This window comes from Azolla caroliniana, unplaced genomic scaffold (genome assembly GCF_043228905.1).
Source record: "Azolla caroliniana isolate FFs.n. ecotype wild unplaced genomic scaffold, voAzoCaro1.0.p SCAF_5, whole genome shotgun sequence".
Classification (NCBI taxonomy): domain Eukaryota; kingdom Viridiplantae; phylum Streptophyta; class Polypodiopsida; order Salviniales; family Salviniaceae; genus Azolla; species Azolla caroliniana.
The window spans coordinates 21790594-21808996 of NW_028230440.1; the positions used below are offsets into that span (position 1 = coordinate 21790594).

Sequence of the window (18403 nt, forward strand, 5' to 3'; positions counted from 1 at the left end):
ATGCATAAAATGTCTAGAAGTGCTTAAAAGTTTTATTTTGAGTTTTTGCAACAATGTATGCACAAATTATGAATTTATCTTCCTATTTGCATCTATTTTTCACATTCCAGCACGTGTTATTAGAAATATCATAATAGAGGTGAATGCTTCGTGTTGCTAGTTTTGTGTTTATATATAGTTATAATCTCTTTAGAGTGTTAGTTTTTTTAAAAATTGACAAGAACTCATTGAACATGATGATGATGATATTTTAACATCCTTGAGAGTACAAAAACATGGCCAAGGGAACCCCCAAAAAGAGTATTACAAGAGGGTCACCTCTACTCATGACGAGGGTGTATTTTATTAAGGTCACTCTTATGCTTAAGTAGGGAGCATAGATATGTTCCTGGGTCACAAAGATTGGTGTGTACAATTTGGAGAGGTTTTCCAAGGTCAATGCACGATGCAATACACTATGTCGAGGTAGTATCACATGGCCAAAAATGTTTCACATCATAGAGTGAGGGTGATCCTCATCCTCATCGTTGGTCTAATTACATTAGAGTGTTGTTGTAGCTTGCTATAGCTACTCCTTTCAAACCTCCAACCTCAATTTCACTAAGATCGTGACTACGAATGGAGAAGAGGTGTTTGGCATTCTCGTGTTGGATGACATGAGGGTTGAGAAGATGCGCTCCCATGATTTCTTTGTTATAGTTGTCTCAACATGTGGGTCCAGTTTAAGTGAATGTAATAGTATTGCAACTTGGCATGCACACATCCTCATTCAATTTGCTTGCATGTGTGTGTATAAAGCATTGACTCCATGTCCACAATGAGCATATCATCAATAGGCAACTCAATAGAGCAACTTTCTAGTTGTAGATTTATTAAGGCTTTTGATATACACAATTATGTATCTTTGAAATTCTTCAAGTGAACAGAAACAAGAGGTTCTTATATTCCTTCTTAACCTTTTGCATGCAATTAATTTTAGACACACATAAAGAAAACACAACGTATGAAATTAGACTACCGTTAGGTTTTCACATGTCAATCAATCACGACACGCGAATTCCTACAAATAGAAATTCTATCCAGTTAATAGTGTGATTGATGTTTCATTTAATATGTTCTATTCTTATGATGTGAAGCAAGATTCATTTTACTATAGGCATGCTTGTAAATAATATCCCGACGAACAACTTGAATGCTAAAACAAAAATGATAAATTTTACGTCAGCGCTCCGTATGGATTCATTTTCTCTAGTTAAAAGATACATATTGCACAAATTTTCATGCAATTGGTTGTTTAAGACATTCTGCTAATTGTTTAACCATAATAAATGTGTTGGTCTATGCATATGCAATCACAAAATATGATGATGGCATAACAATCCATATTCTTTGCTGATTTAGCATCGAAACAAGTGTGGAACAAGCTATAGTAAGGTGTTTTTTATTCTCACGTTACACGTATGTGTACCTCTCTATACATGACATTTACACACCCAACCAATTCAAATCCCGCAATTTGTGTCTTGATGAATTCAAGTTATGGGTTCAACTCTCAAGCAACGTGCATATTGTTGTGCTCATTCAAGAACATGCGCGCTAACCATTCTCTCCTAGAAAGTGGCTTTAAATGTCCACTTTCCACAACTAGGAGTTAAAAATACAATACAAAGCAAAAGATAATAACAAACAAAAGTTCTAACAAAACATATGATATGCTCTTCTAGCTACAAGACCCTAATGCAGCTCAAACGACAAAATGGGATTGGACCATTGGTGCTCTTCAATTCATTAATATGATAGGGTCATGTCGTTCCATGGCGAACTCAAGTAATAATGTACATATTGTAAATAACGTTTAATTCAAGAAGCAATAATGACACATATTGAAAATAGTTCTGGAGAGTGACTTTGTCTAACGAGGAAATGGAAACCCCATAGTGGGTGCATATTTTATCCATGTGATTGATTATTAAGTATATGAATCTAGCAATGATGTGTGTGTGTGTAAAGTGTAGCTATATATAATAAACTTATAGGGTAATAAACTTAATGGGTTTAATCACATACAAAAACAAGATATTTTAAATCTTTTTCGTTAGGTGTATCTATTGTGATGGAACATGACACCTATGGCTCAGTAAGATGATGACATATATTATTTGTATATGAGAATTGTTGGTCTATCTAACATAGAATGGGTCTCTAGATAGGGAATGCACTTGTTCAAGCAATTATAGTTCATGCATTTAAATACAACTTACAAAGTTGTAAAATAATATCCAAATCTTAACTACATTCTAGAGTTTTATTGATACTTGTTAGAATGTTCAAATATGTTTCCCTAAGGATATTTGTGTATACACACATGAAGGCACCAAAATGATTGTTTTTCTCCCCATTCCATCATTACAAAAAGTCAGATTAACAAGTAAAGGATTGTGTAATGTTGACACATAGATATATGCTTACGTATGCCATATTGTGGGTACCCACACAAGCACATGTATGTGCGCCCACATAAAGAAAAAAAGATTGATGGGCTTTCGCACATGGGAGCCATCACAAGTTGCATATTATTGCTTTAGGACATTTATAATGATTTATTTGTTTAATACGTAGTGATTTATTTACTTCCATCATTATTGTCTTGGTGATCCGTGTCTTTTGTGGGCATGTACGGGAACATAGCAATATGTATGTCCTTCACCTAGCCCCACATGGCCTCCATTGTGCATATGCGACATGAACACCATTATAATCATGGAGATGTGGTCACAGAATCTTTTGTAGGCTATCCAACCCCATCGTTTCGACGAGGACGAGAATATTGTAAATTTCATCAGTTCCAACAAAATCCTATTGTGGCCTTCATAACTTATAAGTGTAGGTGTCAAAATGTGGTAGCTTGCGATAATTTTATGATTTCCAATCTTTTTAATCAATACATGGTTATACACACCCCCTCCAAAACCCTATAAAATATACCTCCACCGTTGTATGACCTCCCATAATCCCCTTTCATATATGTAACCTTTATGGAATAACAGTGTCCTACACCTTTTATATACTCTTATTGTCCACCTCGAAAAAATGACCCTACTTGTATTCCAGGTGATACCAATACATAATTATATAGTGATTCTCTTGTGATAAAAGTGGGATTCTTCACCTCGATGTGTGTATCTAGTTGAGTCAAGAAAGCAAAACTATAGTCTTCTGATTACATTCCCTTATGTAATCCATAGGGTGAATAAATCATGGCAAGTGTTCCAGTAATCAAAACTTGTATGTATGATGGGGATTGAAACCATTACACATGTACTATGAGAAAATTTGCTTTGAAGAACTTTTTTTCAAACATTCAAGTCACTCAAAGGTTAATTGAGTCTAGTGAGATGAATTAATTGAAAGCTCAAGTCCTTTGCCCAATGTCATATAAAGCTAAAGGCAAATATATGATGGTTCCAACTTACAAGCATAGGTTTAACAAATACTAATGTTTCATCTTACCTTAAGAAACATACCTAGATTGTCAAGGAGACCCAAAAACTCAAATTGCACTTCAAAGTTCAAATATAGTGGCCTTTAAGGTATAGTGATACATTCATCCTCATGTTGTTAGCGATTGTACCTCTAGGCAATCTTATTTTGAGTAAGACACATTTCTCAATGAACCATAACAAAAATTGACTCAATTTTGAGCCGTCTAAGAAATGCCGTGCCACATCAACATACTTTTGCATTGGAGGGTGGCTAAAAGTTTACACAAGTCTTACCAAACCCCTATTGTATGATTTGTCATTGGGAAGATTCTGGTGAGATCATTTATAAGCACCAAGGATCTGGTAAATTATGACATTTTCTCTCAAACAAAGTTCCAAAAGTTCCCTAATGGATGAGTTTGTCTTGTTAGTTGAGAAAGAACGAATTTTTGAATATTCCAAATGCTTAAAAGGCACAACATTGAGTCCAAATTTCTCCTAATGATTGTTTTAGTTAGTTGTTAATTCATATCGCATACTTTTGCACATTTTATAGACATATGCATGAAAAGGAAACCAACAAAGTCTTCTTTCTTTAGTATGTGACAAAAGGACAGATCCGGGATGAGAATGTTATAAATTCGGTTGCTCCACTAATTTTTATCAACTTATCATCGTATTAACTAGTCTAGGTTCAAATCTTCACAAACCTTTTTTCTAACACCATGCCACAATGTCATATTCTTACATTGGTGATTCAAACTTACAATCTTAATATTCTTCGTAAGTTTTGACATATGAACTCGGCTATCACCATGGTCTCTCTCTTTTCTAGGCACACATCCCTCTTTAGATACAAAAAAAGCATGCTCCCGAGTCCCTACGCTATTTCAAAGTGTGTTGAAGTCATCTATCTACACTTTTATGGACATACTTCATCCATCCCTTATTGTTCACCTCCATATGGGTCCTCAATTTAATAAGGTTTAATAACATCCTTATGAACTATGAATTTGCCCATACAAAACTCATTTTTTTAACTTCAAGGGTCGTATGAAGGAAACAAAAGAAAGTTACAACAATTGATGATATGGTTTCACATCATTGTTTGATATTTTATTGAAATACATAGTGTCAGCATCTTCGAGTTTTCTTTGTGCTTTGATTTGAATGATCCAATCACAACAATACAATAAACCGTACATAAGCAACTAGAAAATTGTTTTTCGATGTTTTTACTTTTTTTGTGCATATATCATGTACATAACATGCATGAGCCTCATTCCAAGACTAAATATGTGTATAAAATGGGGTATGATTGGTGCATGCATTAGATATTAAATGATGAAATATATCTAATCCAAAAAGAGTATTGAATTGAGTTAACACACTCTAGAGACTTTATTATCAAAAAGATATTTAATCGTGAAATACCCAATAAGATTTCGGAACTCGTTCAAGAATTCAAACATAAAATCTACCAATGTAAACAAGCTAACAATGAGCTATAAACTATTATGATTTTGTTGAACAATGACATCGATCGTCTCTTGTAATCTCATCTTTAAACTTTATCAAAAGGAGTCGAGAAGGACATCATTGTTGAAATAGGTGGTTTTATAACATCTATCGTCAACATATTATTTGCCATTAGTGTTGGATTCATGCCATATCATTATCATATGCATAGCCTATGTTTAAGTTACATAACAAAAGAGTTCTTGATACATAAAATGAGCATAAGTTTGATCATTGATTGAGCATAAGTTGTATAACATAAAACAAGATAGATTTTATAGTGGGAATTTCTTTATTGATGAAAGAATGATGAGAATTTGAGGTTGTTACCTGGGAAATGACTATTTGTCAGGAATGTGAACTATTTTATTATCTAGACTTTTAGACACTACGGATTTTGTGGTTATTTCTTGTTTTATATACTTCGACACAATCTCACATGAGTCGATAGGACAAACAAACAATTCATGACATGACATCCACATTTCATCCAGTTTAAATTGTCAAAGGAATATGTTCCCATGGATGTGATCTTCCCACCAACAAAAAATCCCCAACCTCTCTATTTCTCTTCCCATCATGTTCCCCCAACATTGATGGTGAGGATATTGTGAGAACTTCAATCAAGGAGTGAGACAAATCACCAATTTGTTTTCTTTCTCAAAACTTACACTCAATTTACCCGAGCTCTCAAGGTGTGACAGTTACCAAAAATGGTGTATGTAATTAACCTCCATGTCATGTTTGCTAGCATACTTTTCCAACTCATATGAATATACCAACCAAGCATATCTTGAAACGTACACTCGGATACCCAAATTGTCCCTCCATGTGAATATTTTCAGAACTTACAAAAGAACAAGCCAAATGCATGCCCCAAAATACTGTAAACCTAACAAATGTTCTAGCAAAATGCATCGATGAACATTAAAACATTGTGAAAACTAAATGTACAATTGAATATCGATACCTTATCCATTATATGCTCTATAGAATATTCATTGGCATGTGTTTCTTCTTAATCCGATATTGATTTTGGAAATAGTTTCATTGTCGACTTACAATAACAAAGTTTAGATCTTATGAGCTCATGATTGTACGTTTTACATTATTGTTAGAGAGATGAATCCAAGTTTAGAATATTTTTCTCTTTAAGTTTAAGTGCATGTATATATATATATATATATATATATATATACACACACACACACACACACACACTTATACAATAGTCTTAGGTGTATATATATACATATATATCTATAATGTATATATGTTGTAAATGTACCTTGTTACTACCATGCAAATCATAGTTTTTGAGGTGAGAGCCAACAATTTTTCTTATTTTAAGCACATGTTCAATTCTCACTTATGTCAACCTTTTCTCTCATGTTAGCCATATTGTTAATGGCAAGCCTGTGTTGGGTTGTTTTGATTTACGCATTAAAAGCTTTTCTTTTCTTATTTATCCCTCTTCTTCAACAATGTGAAAAATCCTTTTGCAACCTCAAATGTATTGCTTGCAGTCTCAATTTCCCAAATGTATATATTGTTTGAATACATGTGTTAAGGTCCTAGATGACATGCAATATGGATTTGCCACCAAAGAAAGCCACCATGCAAACGGTACTTGAGGAAAAGTGCTAACCAATAGTGCAACAAAACCTAAAAATTCATTCTCAACCCCTAGATTAATAATGGGCCCCAAAAATAAAAACACTAAAACTCATGCTATATAAGAAGCACAAGAAATCAAAACTAGTGCTATCAAGTAGTCTCAAAAACACAAAAAGGCTTGTGTATTTTGCTAGTCCTTGTCTCAACCCTATATTTGACTGTGGGCTCCAAATGTTTCATACCACTCCCCAACACAAATTTCATATGAGCTGCACATGTACACCACAACAACCCTAGTTTGGGAATGGGTACATTTTGTAAAACATCATACCGTTATATTGTGGTAGTTCATGCTCAAACCCAAACATATAATTCTATTTACTTTTAAGTAATTAATCCAAATACCTAAAAACGCATTGCGACTCTTTTGATCATGTGCCTCACTACAATCATGTGTGCTTATTTACTGTAGAATTAAAATTTGATGTTTGTTTACTTGAGGAGTAGAACCTAGGCCCAATGTCTACATCCGCCTTCAACTTGTGCGAACATCCAAAAATATAGACATTTTAGCATAATATTATGATGTACTTTTGACTGTCGGATAAGAGCGTCTAATGCCACAAAGCCACCTAAAGAGTGGGTAGCATCCACCTCAATGTCACCTACCTACATAAGCATACAAGGATCTGATTTGGAAGTTTCATGCACAAAACCGCTTGTTCCAAAATTAATTGCAAGCCTTTGCCTGCCAGGCATCTAGATAAATGTGTCCATTATACACTTTTAATTTCCATGTTTGTTCTCTATCAATGTGGGATCAAGTGATGTGCTCAAGGCTTATGTGAATCCACAAGTTCGATGTATAGGTTCCTATGTTTCTTGTTACATGCAATTTGTTACCCAATTTACACTACGTTTTTAAATGTTTGTTTCCTAATTTTCCCATTTCAATTTCCTTTGAGACTCAAACGGCTCTTAATAATCCCTCACACACTTTAGTCATGTGCAAATCATGGTATGTAGTGCAGTGAATAAATCTTCTGCATCACATGATCCTTTCATATGTCCGCCACTTCTTGAGAATGGTACCCTGTAGTATTGGGCATTCTATTAGAAACTTCACCGGAAAAGGAAAGCAATAATAACACCAAACTTGACGAACTACCAAAGAAAACTCAAGTAAAATTACTAAAGAACAACTCTTAAGTAGAATTCCTACATAAGCAAGCAAGCAATTTGTGGTAGAACAAATAGGGGGCATTTCATTCAAGAAAACACCAAATAAAGAACTTTAACAGTATCAATTTGAAACTTGTGTAATGTAATTGGGAAACAAATGTCTGCAGTCAATTTGTCAATTTTTAAATTAGTCCACACTACCATTATAATGATTGCAATAGAGTGGACTACATACATTCTACATCCCATTCAAACTAGCACAAAATTAAATCATCCAGACTTAATATAACCCAAAGCATCTTCATCAACCATAACATCACAAAGGAAGGGTATGAATCCAACACTCCCTTAGGGTCAAACGTCTCGAAGTATTAACAAGTTATTTTGAACAGATTTTCCACAGATGTATATCTTTCCTGCTACAGATTTGATCCCTTCTATCCTTTTTTGGCTATGTATTAAAAGAATTCTGACAATAGAGTAAGAATACCAAGTACCCATCTCCATAACAAAAACATGTTTATCGCAAGTGCATCCTAGCAGCTGCAAACATTCTTTTTGCATGAAGTGTTAGTTCCTAAAAGCCACCAGTTCATAGATAAAATTGTTTTTGAAACAGGCACTCCATCTATTCACATAATACAATGTTTGTTTACTCTAAGAAACATTAAGTTATTACTTTACTTCTTTTTCTTTGGTCGACGCTTGCGGGGCTTCTTCTGCTGCGTATCAGAAGTAGAACTACCAAGGGTCGATATTGCTGATCTATTGACACCAGAACTGTTGCTAGAAGAAGGATGACTAGGTGTCACCGTTCTTCTATCAATCCCACCTCGGTTACTTGATGTAGGCCCTTGTAGAATTCTTGAGTTGTTACTGGATGACCTTTCTTTGAATCTACCATTTTTGCTTGATGATGGATGGCCATGGGTGGACCTTAAATCCTTTGATGAAATTTTCTGCTTCTGCAAAGAAACAATCACATAACTCTTGTTTTAACTAGCACTTCTGTGCATGTTCACAAAAACTCTCGTCTTAAACAACACCCTTTATGCATGGTTACAAAACCCTTTGATTGGCATTTTTCCTCCCATCAGGCACATAGCAGAACTTATGGCCAACATGCAAGCATGTATTTTAATTGATTGTCAATTCATGAAAGGCCTCTCTTGAAAGGGATTGTTTTAGTTACCAAAAGTGAAAACAAAACACTGGCTTGATATGATGTGGGAAAGTAGGAAATCCATTTTTATATAAACAACCAAAACTGAAGTTTGTGCAAATGTAACACAAACAACGAGGCACAGAAATCATCAATGTCTTTTAGTAACAACTAATAAGGCAAAGCACATCAACCACACCTATGAAAGTGTCCATAAAATAGCTGTGACCATAAGAACACCTTATTTAAAGAAGTTTGTACCTTAAATCTGTCATTATTGAAAATGTGTTGTTGAGGCTTATGACGATGGTTATGTGAGGGAAAACCCAAATTTGATGGCTTCCGTATTTGTCGTGTATCCTTTTGGTATCCGGAAGTTGATGGAACCAATGTTTTGGATGTATCAACTCTATCCACCCGTGGCCTACACAATGAACTCACATGTTATATCAAAATTTTAAAGCCGTGATCCTCATAGTGAACCTTTGAGTTAGAATTTAGTAAAAACGTGCCTTGATGTCTTATCTGTCCATTCGTCATCTGCATCAGCATTATCCTCACTACCAGCCAGAAAAAAGTCATCTTCACTCATTTCTGTGGCTCCATCATCCTCACTGCCTGTCTCTGTAATACGCAAGAAAGCCTTCATAAGGCTGAATATATAAAATTGGGCATAACATGGCAATGGTCAAGGAGGCCTCTGTAAAGCTGAATCAATAATTTGGCCCATAAAATAGTAATAATTGAGAAAGTCTTCTCTGTGAGAAAAGTCTTGAAAACATTTCCTTACCCTCTAACTCTATCCCTGCTGCAGCAGCTGCCACAAGGTTGGCTTTTATTTGCTCTCGCAATTTTTTCCTTTTTGCTACTACGTCCTCATCATCATCACCCATAAATAGGGACACGTACTTTTCAGTTTTTGGAAAGAACTGTAGAGCATATTAAAGTTTAGATATTGTATCCACAATATAGAAAAGTCCATAAAAAATTCAGATAAACTGATGGCCATTGGAGGCCATCCATAGAACATATACATTTGAAGATCAAGAGCTTGAAAACAAAATTAGAAAGATGACATCTTGAAGTATCACAACCACAAATATGCTGGATTTTCACCAATTCATGATTAAATCCCTTAATTGTCAGTTCATAATGACCATTGATAGTATAACTCAAAGACAGCATGGAGGAGTGACAAATTAAACAAATAACATTTCCAATACAAGTGCACAAAAGTGATTAAATGAGAATAAACATAGAAAAAGAGAGCATTGGCTTCCAACTTAGGGTCACATGTGTGAATCAATGAGCTACAATGCGAAAGAGCTAAGAAGCATACTAAAACTTAATTAAACAAATAACATTTCCAATACAAGTGCACAAAAGTGATTAAATGAGAATAAACATAGAAAAAGAGAGCATTGGCTTCCAACTTAGGGTCACATGTGTGAATCAATGAGCTACAATGCGAAAGAGCTAAGAAGCATACTAAAACTTAATTAATTAAAGAAAGAAATATGAAATTATAAAATTAGAACATACAGAAGTGCAAATCTGCATTACACAAGAAGCCCTCTCAATACGTACATCCACAGGCATATAAGCAGCACCAAGTAAATGAATTGCTGCACCTAAAACTTAATTAATTAAAGAAATAATTATGAAAATTTTAAAATTAGAACATACAGAAGTGCAAATCTGCATTACACAATAATCCTTCTCAATACGTATATCCACCGGCATATAAGCAGCACCAAGTAAATGAATTGCTGCACTGAAAGAAGTTTACCATTAAATGAGAAGAAACCTCTCAAAAACATCAATATACAAAATACACAAGCATACAGTGTCAATATCATAGAAAGCTCAAACTGATACACAATAAAGTACAAGGTTTAGTTAATTGAAGGGTTATTTCAAACTAACCTGATGAATCAAAATAGACTTAAAAGCTACATACATAGTCTTATGGATCATGTTCATTTCAACACATAATGACATCTTAGGACGGTGAATAAAAACAAAGGGTGAGCAACCTACTTACTCTCACATACTCTAGATCTTCTTTAAGGTCAGCAAGTTGTTCTGCTATGTCTGCGATCTGTCTTGCTGAATGTTCGTCTGAGGAATCCGCAGCTACCCTTTGCATTTTCTCCAATCGTCGAATGGAGCGCTCAATCTTCCTCCTCTCTGTAAAATTCTACACTTCAATTGGGTAACATTCTATATAAAAAATCCGAAGATGAGAGACTCACCGAAAAACTTCACTCTCCGATATCTCAAAGCCATTTTCTTTTCTAATTCTGAACGCTGGTGCAACTCCAGCTGCTTTCTAAGCTCTTCCAGACGCTGCTGTTGAGCTTCCTTTACCTCCACAGGAAGAGGCTGTAGTTTTGCAATAACAAAAGGCATCAGAGGAACAGATATGAGAAAGATGAACAATTAAAGAAAAAGCAGCCATACAGCAAATGTACACCCATGCAAAAGAACGGTTAGGTTTGGACACTCTCGAACCGTTGCCAATTGTTAAGTGAAATCCTTTAAAATCCCACTTTAAGAAAAGTCTTTGTGAATCGTGATGGCAATTCAAACTTGCTGTTTTTGTTTTATCTTCAACTCAAATTTTGAAGCTTTGAGCTTCAACACAAATTGGAGTTTGAGATGAGGCATTGCCATTTGAAAACAACCAGAGCTAAAGGTAATAAAGAATAAAACAAGACATGTGTTTGAGAAAACTCAGAGCTTATGAGTGAAAAAGATAGGCAAAAGAACAGAAGAAAAAACATATCATAAATGAAAGAGACAGAGAGAAAGAGAGAGAAAGATGACGATGTTAGAGATTAGAAGGACGCTGCTTAAAAGACCAGAAAGCCAAAACAGACAAAACCACGTCCTTGAAAGAAATTTTATCCTCCTAAAAAGGAATCAAAACGAAGAACAAAACTCAATCAGAGCCTATGGCTAGGGAACTACTGAAAAACCTCAAATCTTATGGTAATGTTACGTTAGGTATCGGGAAAAGCATAAAATCCACAAATCGTATGGTTAGGGCTAGGACTAGGTCTAGGTCTAGGGGAACAGAATCGAATGCCTACCATAAAAAACTAAGGAAAAAAACTCAAACAATGATTATGGATTATGATTAGGGTTAGGAAAACAGGAGTAAGTCCTACCGTCAAAACAGAGAACAAATCTCAACCAAAGGTTCGGATTAGGGTAGAGTTTACACTTATGCATTAGAGAGAGAGAGAGAGAGAGAGAGAGAGAGACTTACCTTCCTGAGCAATCGCTGGATGGATCGAATCTGGTTCTTGGTGGATGCCTTCTTCTCGCCGTTGTTCTTCCGCACAGAGAGGCATGCTTTGTCAGGAGCAGCAGAGGAGGAGGAGGAAGAGTGCCTGGCTCGCTTGCCATAGCCTCCATGGGCCATCTCTCAACACACAGGATTCACAGATAGCGAGCGAGAGACAGACAGACAGACAGACGCAGACACAGACACAGACACAGAGAGCTACTATGGGGAGGGGAGGGAAGAAGGGGTCCTCCGAGGTTTTCCATATTTCCACCAAATGCCCCTCTCTGCGTCTCTTTCTCTGTTTTTACGTGTATTTTCCTTATTTCCACAAAATGCCCCTCACTGTTTCTGCCCTCTACTACTAGTCTTACTACATACACCGTTGGAGCCTCTACTACGGCTACTCAGCCTACGGAATCGGCAACGGTTCGGTTTCGGCTTAACCGGTTTGTCCTTGTCCGAACCAAACCGGTTAAGCCTTAACTAGTTTGGGAGTTTCCAAACTTGAATCGAAACGGTTCCTGAACTCGTTATGGCTAACCGATCTAGCCAAACCAGTTAAACCTAAACTTGTTTAGGAACCGGTTAAACCAAGTCGATCAAGCCTTACTGGTTTGGAAACCAGTTAAGGTCCAAATCGGTTCAGTTCAGCTTGAGCCATCCCAAACCAAGCTCAAACCGGTTAAGGAAGCTCATGCCTAAACAAAACCCCCAAACCATTTAGATACAAATTAACAGTTTGGTTCAACCTTGAGTCGAGCAATTGTCAATTCCTAGCTACTACTGCAAGAATTGGAGAGGAGTCTCTACTACTACTACTACTACTACTACTACTACTACTACTACATTGCCGGAGGATTCAATTGGTCCGTGTTTAAGCTCCACTCTTGCCTTCGAACATAACCTGAACCCAACCTTATGGGGCATAGGCTCCGATGTTGCCCCCTGCATAGGGGCCTCCTACAATTGAATAGACTGTTCAAACTCCCTACATGCAAGGTTTTTTGCTATCTTTTTCTATTTCTACCAGGTTTTGCTCCACTATTGTATGCTTCTCGTCAATTTAATGCTATAACAGTTGTAAAACACAAGAAGTTGTTTTTAAGAGGGGAATAACATTTTCATTATGATTAGCCATAGTAGACATGGAGATAGGATCAAAGCTTTGATATATAATAATGGTCTTCGCATATATATATATATATATATATATATATGTTCATGACAAAACCTCATTTGTGTGATCATGTGCTTATCTTTCTCTAGCACCCCTTCACGGGATTTGCATGTTTGTCACTTCTCAACCTTAGTTAATGTAAACACCATATGGCTCGCTAGACATGGCTTGTAGCTTCTTCTCGGGAATTCCGAATGACAACTTGGATTTTTTGTTGTCATTCTCATGAAACCTTATAGATGCTCACACAATGAACACTTAAACATGCAAAATGGGACATCATCTCCTATTAATTTACACCAATTCATGTGTTGATCGATGATTTGTGCTTCACTTTTCAATCTAGAAGATTTGTTGTCACGAAATTACACGCTTGTGTGTCAAACTTGAGCAATACCACCAGAGATTTGAGCCAAAGTGGATGGGTTGCAAACTCGAATAGTTGTGTTGGAGACTTACGGCTACATGATATTTCATTTAGTTCATAGAGGGTTTGTTTTAGTGCTTTTTGAGTATGAGCCATATATAATATTTATCTATTAAAAATTTAATATCAAATAATAGTTACTCCATTGGTAAATATAATCATTCTAATTCTATAGGTGTAAGGTTCAAATAATACCTTATGTGATTACATTTAGGTGGCATATTAGGCCTATATGCCCATGTTATTATTTGTATTCCCTATCCAAAGGTTGGAGGAGGAGAAGGCTCGAGAAGGAGAATGTTGGACGTGGAATGTTTCAATCCTCTTCTCTGTCACACACAATGTCTCACTTGGTAGTCGAAATCACGATTTTGAAAAAATCTAACACGAAGCTATTCTACATATATTTGAAGACTTGTCTTTTCGTGAATGTTGCTCCAAATCTGTGTAAGTTTGCACTTTGAACTCAGAATCACAAATTGAAAATTACAACACAATCCCTAATGGGTCAAGAATAACATTATATATTAGATTTCTAAAATTAATCTTATATGGATTGAATACCAAAAAGTTGATTACATTAAAGATTAAAAGATCAGTCTAAATACAAACGAGATCATTCTCGACTCCGTTACATGGAATGGATTGAAAGGTAAGAAGATAAGAAGGTAAAGTTCTATCGGTTAGAGCTTTGAAGGGATATCCTTGAGTTCTTGTTTAAGTTAACTAGCGAGATGATGTCATGATGTGGAAAAAACATAGGGGAAATTAAGTTAAACTAGGAATATTAAAAAGGTTGAATGATAGATCGAGGGTGTGTTAAGAAAGGCATATTATGAGATGGAGTTGAATACAAGAGAAATGTTTAATTCAATTGGTAAAAGCATGTGCTATGGGTGGGATGTCAACTATTAAACTCCTACTTGGACTATAGGAGATTAAGTTGATGAATGAATGTAATGGTGGGCATTATGATTACCCTTTTGCTAGCATCAGGCACCCAAAGGAAAGGTAGAGCATGCAAGTAAAACAAAGGTGTGGTGCATGCAAAAATAAAAACACCCACTTTTTTTTATCTAGGAGAGAGCCTCTCGAATCCTATAAAAAGGGGGAGAAGGCTCATTATTAGGGGCGAAAACGTTATAGACATGGAAGTGTTGCAGAATGCTAGAGAGAGAGTTAGGGTTGTGAATTACGAGGCGTGCGAAATCAACAACGACAAGGTGACATGGTCGTCATCCGTTGAGACATTGTACCGAAACTTGAGGATATCCCCTTGAAGCTCTAATTGTGATCTTATCAACTTCATTTACTCATATCTTATTCCTATCCTTCTTTTGTCACTTGTTCACTACATGTAACAGAGTCGAGAATTTTCCCATTGTAATTTCACACTCTTAAACTTATTGTTGCCTAAACAAAATTAATATAATATTTATTTTGCTATTTTGTGCAACCCCTTGTTTAAGTATCTGACATGAAGACTTCACTACAAGGATCATGTTGAAATTTTCGGCTTGGAAGTCTGAGCTTGGGACACAAAGTTACACGAAATTTTGCAAAATCCACATAAACAAGTCAATGAATCGTCTTGTCGAGAAACTCTTAATGTCGATACAAATCCTTCATCATGAGGATGGTGGTGGATTTTTCTGATTTTAATTCCGACCTTTGAATGTGTAATAGCAACCTTCCGTAAATTTTTCAGGCGAAGAGACTCAAATGCATCACGCCAGTCAAAAAAGACATCGTCCACCAGATGGCACCCGAGGGCAAGGGGCAAGATGCTTGAAGAGGTTTAAAAATAGTAAATAAATAAATAATAATAAATAAACCAACCTTCGACTTGACTTGAAGGCTCATCCTCCGACTCTAGCGGCTTGTCGCAACCGTCGATGTTTGTTGCCGTCGAGCCACTTTCCCTCCGCCAACGTCTCTTGTCGATCGTTGTCGTCTTCCTCCAACAACCTTGCCATTGTATACCGTTGCATTTTGTTGGTCCTCACTAGTCATCTCAATCATCGTTGTTATCAATCGTGCGGGTGATGAGAATATGCATAAGACTGTATCGACATGCATACATTTGAGCCATTCATATTTGCAATTTTTGTACCAAATATGCTTATCTATCACAAGTGTGAATCATGTAATGAAAATATGTACAAGAATGTATCAACATGCATGAATCTATAATTCTATATGTGTGTGTATGCATCAGCATATGTACATGCATTTGGACCAAATACATACATGCATTATATATATGTGTATATATACATATATATAAATATACTCAATGCTTCTTTGAACCAAATACGTTCTAGCTTAAGTCTATTTGTGACAACATTGATATGCATAAGAATGTGAAGGGCTTATGTGTTGATTCATTATAATGACTTGTATTTTTGTTTTCGAAAGGTTTGTCGAGAAATTCTCAAGGAACTTATTTGTGGAATACAAAAACAAAGGAATTGATGTGCAGTGCCAGGTACTTATGTTCAACAGAAATCTTTTAAGATAGTTAATCGGAATGGGTTTTGCAACAAGTCCCAATTTTTATTAATTTGGAAAACACTTTCGTTTGCTATGTTATACACTTGATCAGGCACCATTGTATGTGGCGACTAAACTAGCATCCATAAGAAAATCATCATTCTTTTGTCCTTCGCCGGGAGGGTATGCCCGTAGTGGGATAAGATGGATCGGTTACGAGCCAGTTTGCACACCTTATTGGCCACATTCAGTTATATGGAAGGTGATTAGTGAACTTCCAACATCTGTCTTTGATTCGGTTCGTATGAAGTTATGTCTCACAATTCGCGCAAAGGGTAAAGCGAAGGATGCGAGAAAAAAGGAACAGTGAAAGTAGGAATATATAACTTCTCTCGTATGATGTGGTCATTTGTTTGTTCGTTGATCTTTATGAGCATAGGGTATTTTAGTTGGTTTGAACTCCAATAGGTAATAATAATTACATAAGAGCAAGGCTAAGATGAGGGTTTGGGAAGTTTTTAACTGTGATGGAGGAGTCTACTGGTAAACAGGTGAGATGTGATGATTGGTTTAGCTGTTGAGTGCACATTTCACAATGTTTGAAATGCTCCTTGGACATTGTGACCTTTTCTCTTGAATTGGAGTTTTGGATATGTTTTTCATGTTTCCAGACTGTCAAATTCCTTCCAGCATGTTCTTCTTGGGTGTGTGGTACATAATCAGTTTGAATCGAAATGTCTAAACTGTGTAACATTGCTAATTTGGTAGTATCAAATGGAATATGTTTTTTGTTTTTGAAAATATTTAGTACAAAAGCAACAAAATGTAAAATTGACGGTTCTCTTTTATGATGTATGTGATTTATGATCTGTTTTTTTCTATTATCTCTGAGGGGATGAACTTGTGCTGGAAGTAGTCTTGTTTTAAGTTTAGGGAATCTAATCACAACCTCAGTTGAGCAAAGTTGACATGTGTCCAAGGTCCCATCCACATGCAGTCAATTAGTGTGAAATTGAGAAGAATAGTTGCGTGCTTTTGTTATTATGGATCCATATATATGCAGTCAATCAATGTGAAACTGAGAAGAATAGCTATGTGCTTTTGTTACATGATGATCATTGATATATCAAGGGTATGTAGAGGTGATCAAATTGAGCTCTTTGTTTGCTTAGCATGATTTCTAATTGTTGACCGAAATTTAACCATCGACCACGAAGTCTTGACAAATGCATTTAGATCTTTTCGGTAGCTATTCTCCATGCAATAGTGACCTTGTTGAGTTCTTGGATCCTCCTAGATGTCTGATCCTTTTACTTTGTTGTGTATTTTTGTATATTGTTGTGGATTTTTCTGATTTTAATTCCGACCTTTGAATGTGTAATAGCGACCTTCCGTAAATTTTTCAGGTGAAGAGACTCAAACACATCACGCCAGTCAAAAAAGACATCGTCCACCAAATGGCACCGAGGGCAAGTGGCAAGATGCTTGAAGAGGTTTAAAAATAGTAAATAAATAAATAATAATAAATAAACCAACCTTCGACTTGACTTGAAGGCTCATCCTCCGACTCTAGCAGCTTGTCGCAATCGTCGATGTTTGTTGCCGTCGAGCCACTTTCCCTCCGCCATCGTTTGTTGTCGATTGTTGTCGTCTTCCTCCAACAACCTTGCCATTATATACCGTTGCATTTTGTTGGTCCTCACTAGCCATCCCAATCGTGCGGGTGATGTCAGCCCCCAAAATATATAAATAATAATAAATAAATAAATAAATAATATACATATATGAATGTAAATAATTAAAATTGAATAATAGGATAGCATTTAGAATAATAATTGAATTAATAATAGTAGTAGTAAAATAGTTAAGCAATAGAAAGATAAAATTAAATAACAATGATAATACATTATTATTATTAAATAAAATAGTAAATAGATAATTACATAATTAAATTAATAGCAATTTCATTAATAAATTAAATATAGAAATAATATAATAATAATTGAAAACCATCCTCCATCGTCGACAAATACCCACACGCAATTGACCT

At 35.7% G+C, this 18403-nt stretch overlaps 1 protein-coding gene and 1 long non-coding RNA gene across 2 annotated transcripts; one reads left to right on the plus strand and one right to left on the minus strand.

The window, feature by feature from the left end:
* Positions 1–7898: 7898 nt before the first annotated feature.
* On the minus strand, positions 7899–12435 carry LOC147864440 (uncharacterized). The gene is made up of 7 exons (XM_087320267.1): positions 12236–12435; positions 11217–11346; positions 11006–11151; positions 9752–9890; positions 9474–9585; positions 9223–9385; positions 7899–8764 (listed from the first exon to the last, which is right to left on the minus strand). The coding sequence occupies exons 1-7, from the start codon at positions 12389–12391 to the stop codon at positions 8480–8482; spliced, it is 1131 nt and encodes a 376-aa protein (XP_087176393.1). The 5' UTR covers positions 12392–12435; the 3' UTR covers positions 7899–8479.
* Positions 12436–15931: 3496 nt separating this feature from the next.
* Positions 15932–17019, plus strand: LOC147864441 (uncharacterized). Its single transcript, XR_015529755.1, has 2 exons — positions 15932–16348; positions 16466–17019. It is a non-coding gene; the product is annotated as an uncharacterized LOC147864441 (long non-coding RNA).
* The last annotated feature ends 1384 nt before the right edge of the window (positions 17020–18403 follow it).

What these genes read in the sequence shown, in the direction of transcription:
- LOC147864440 (XM_087320267.1), bottom strand. Translation starts at nt 12,391, where the DNA reads ATGGCCCATGGAGGCTATGGCAAGCGAGCCAGGCACTCTTCCTCCTCC. An exon ending in TGGACAGATAAGACATCAAG is followed by an intron (nt 9,386 to 9,473) that starts GCACGTTTTTAC and finishes TTCATTGTGTAG; the next exon opens with GCCACGGGTGGATAGAGTTG. An exon ending in TCAATAATGACAGATTTAAG is followed by an intron (nt 8,765 to 9,222) that starts GTACAAACTTCT and finishes GTTTCTTTGCAG; the next exon opens with AAGCAGAAAATTTCATCAAA.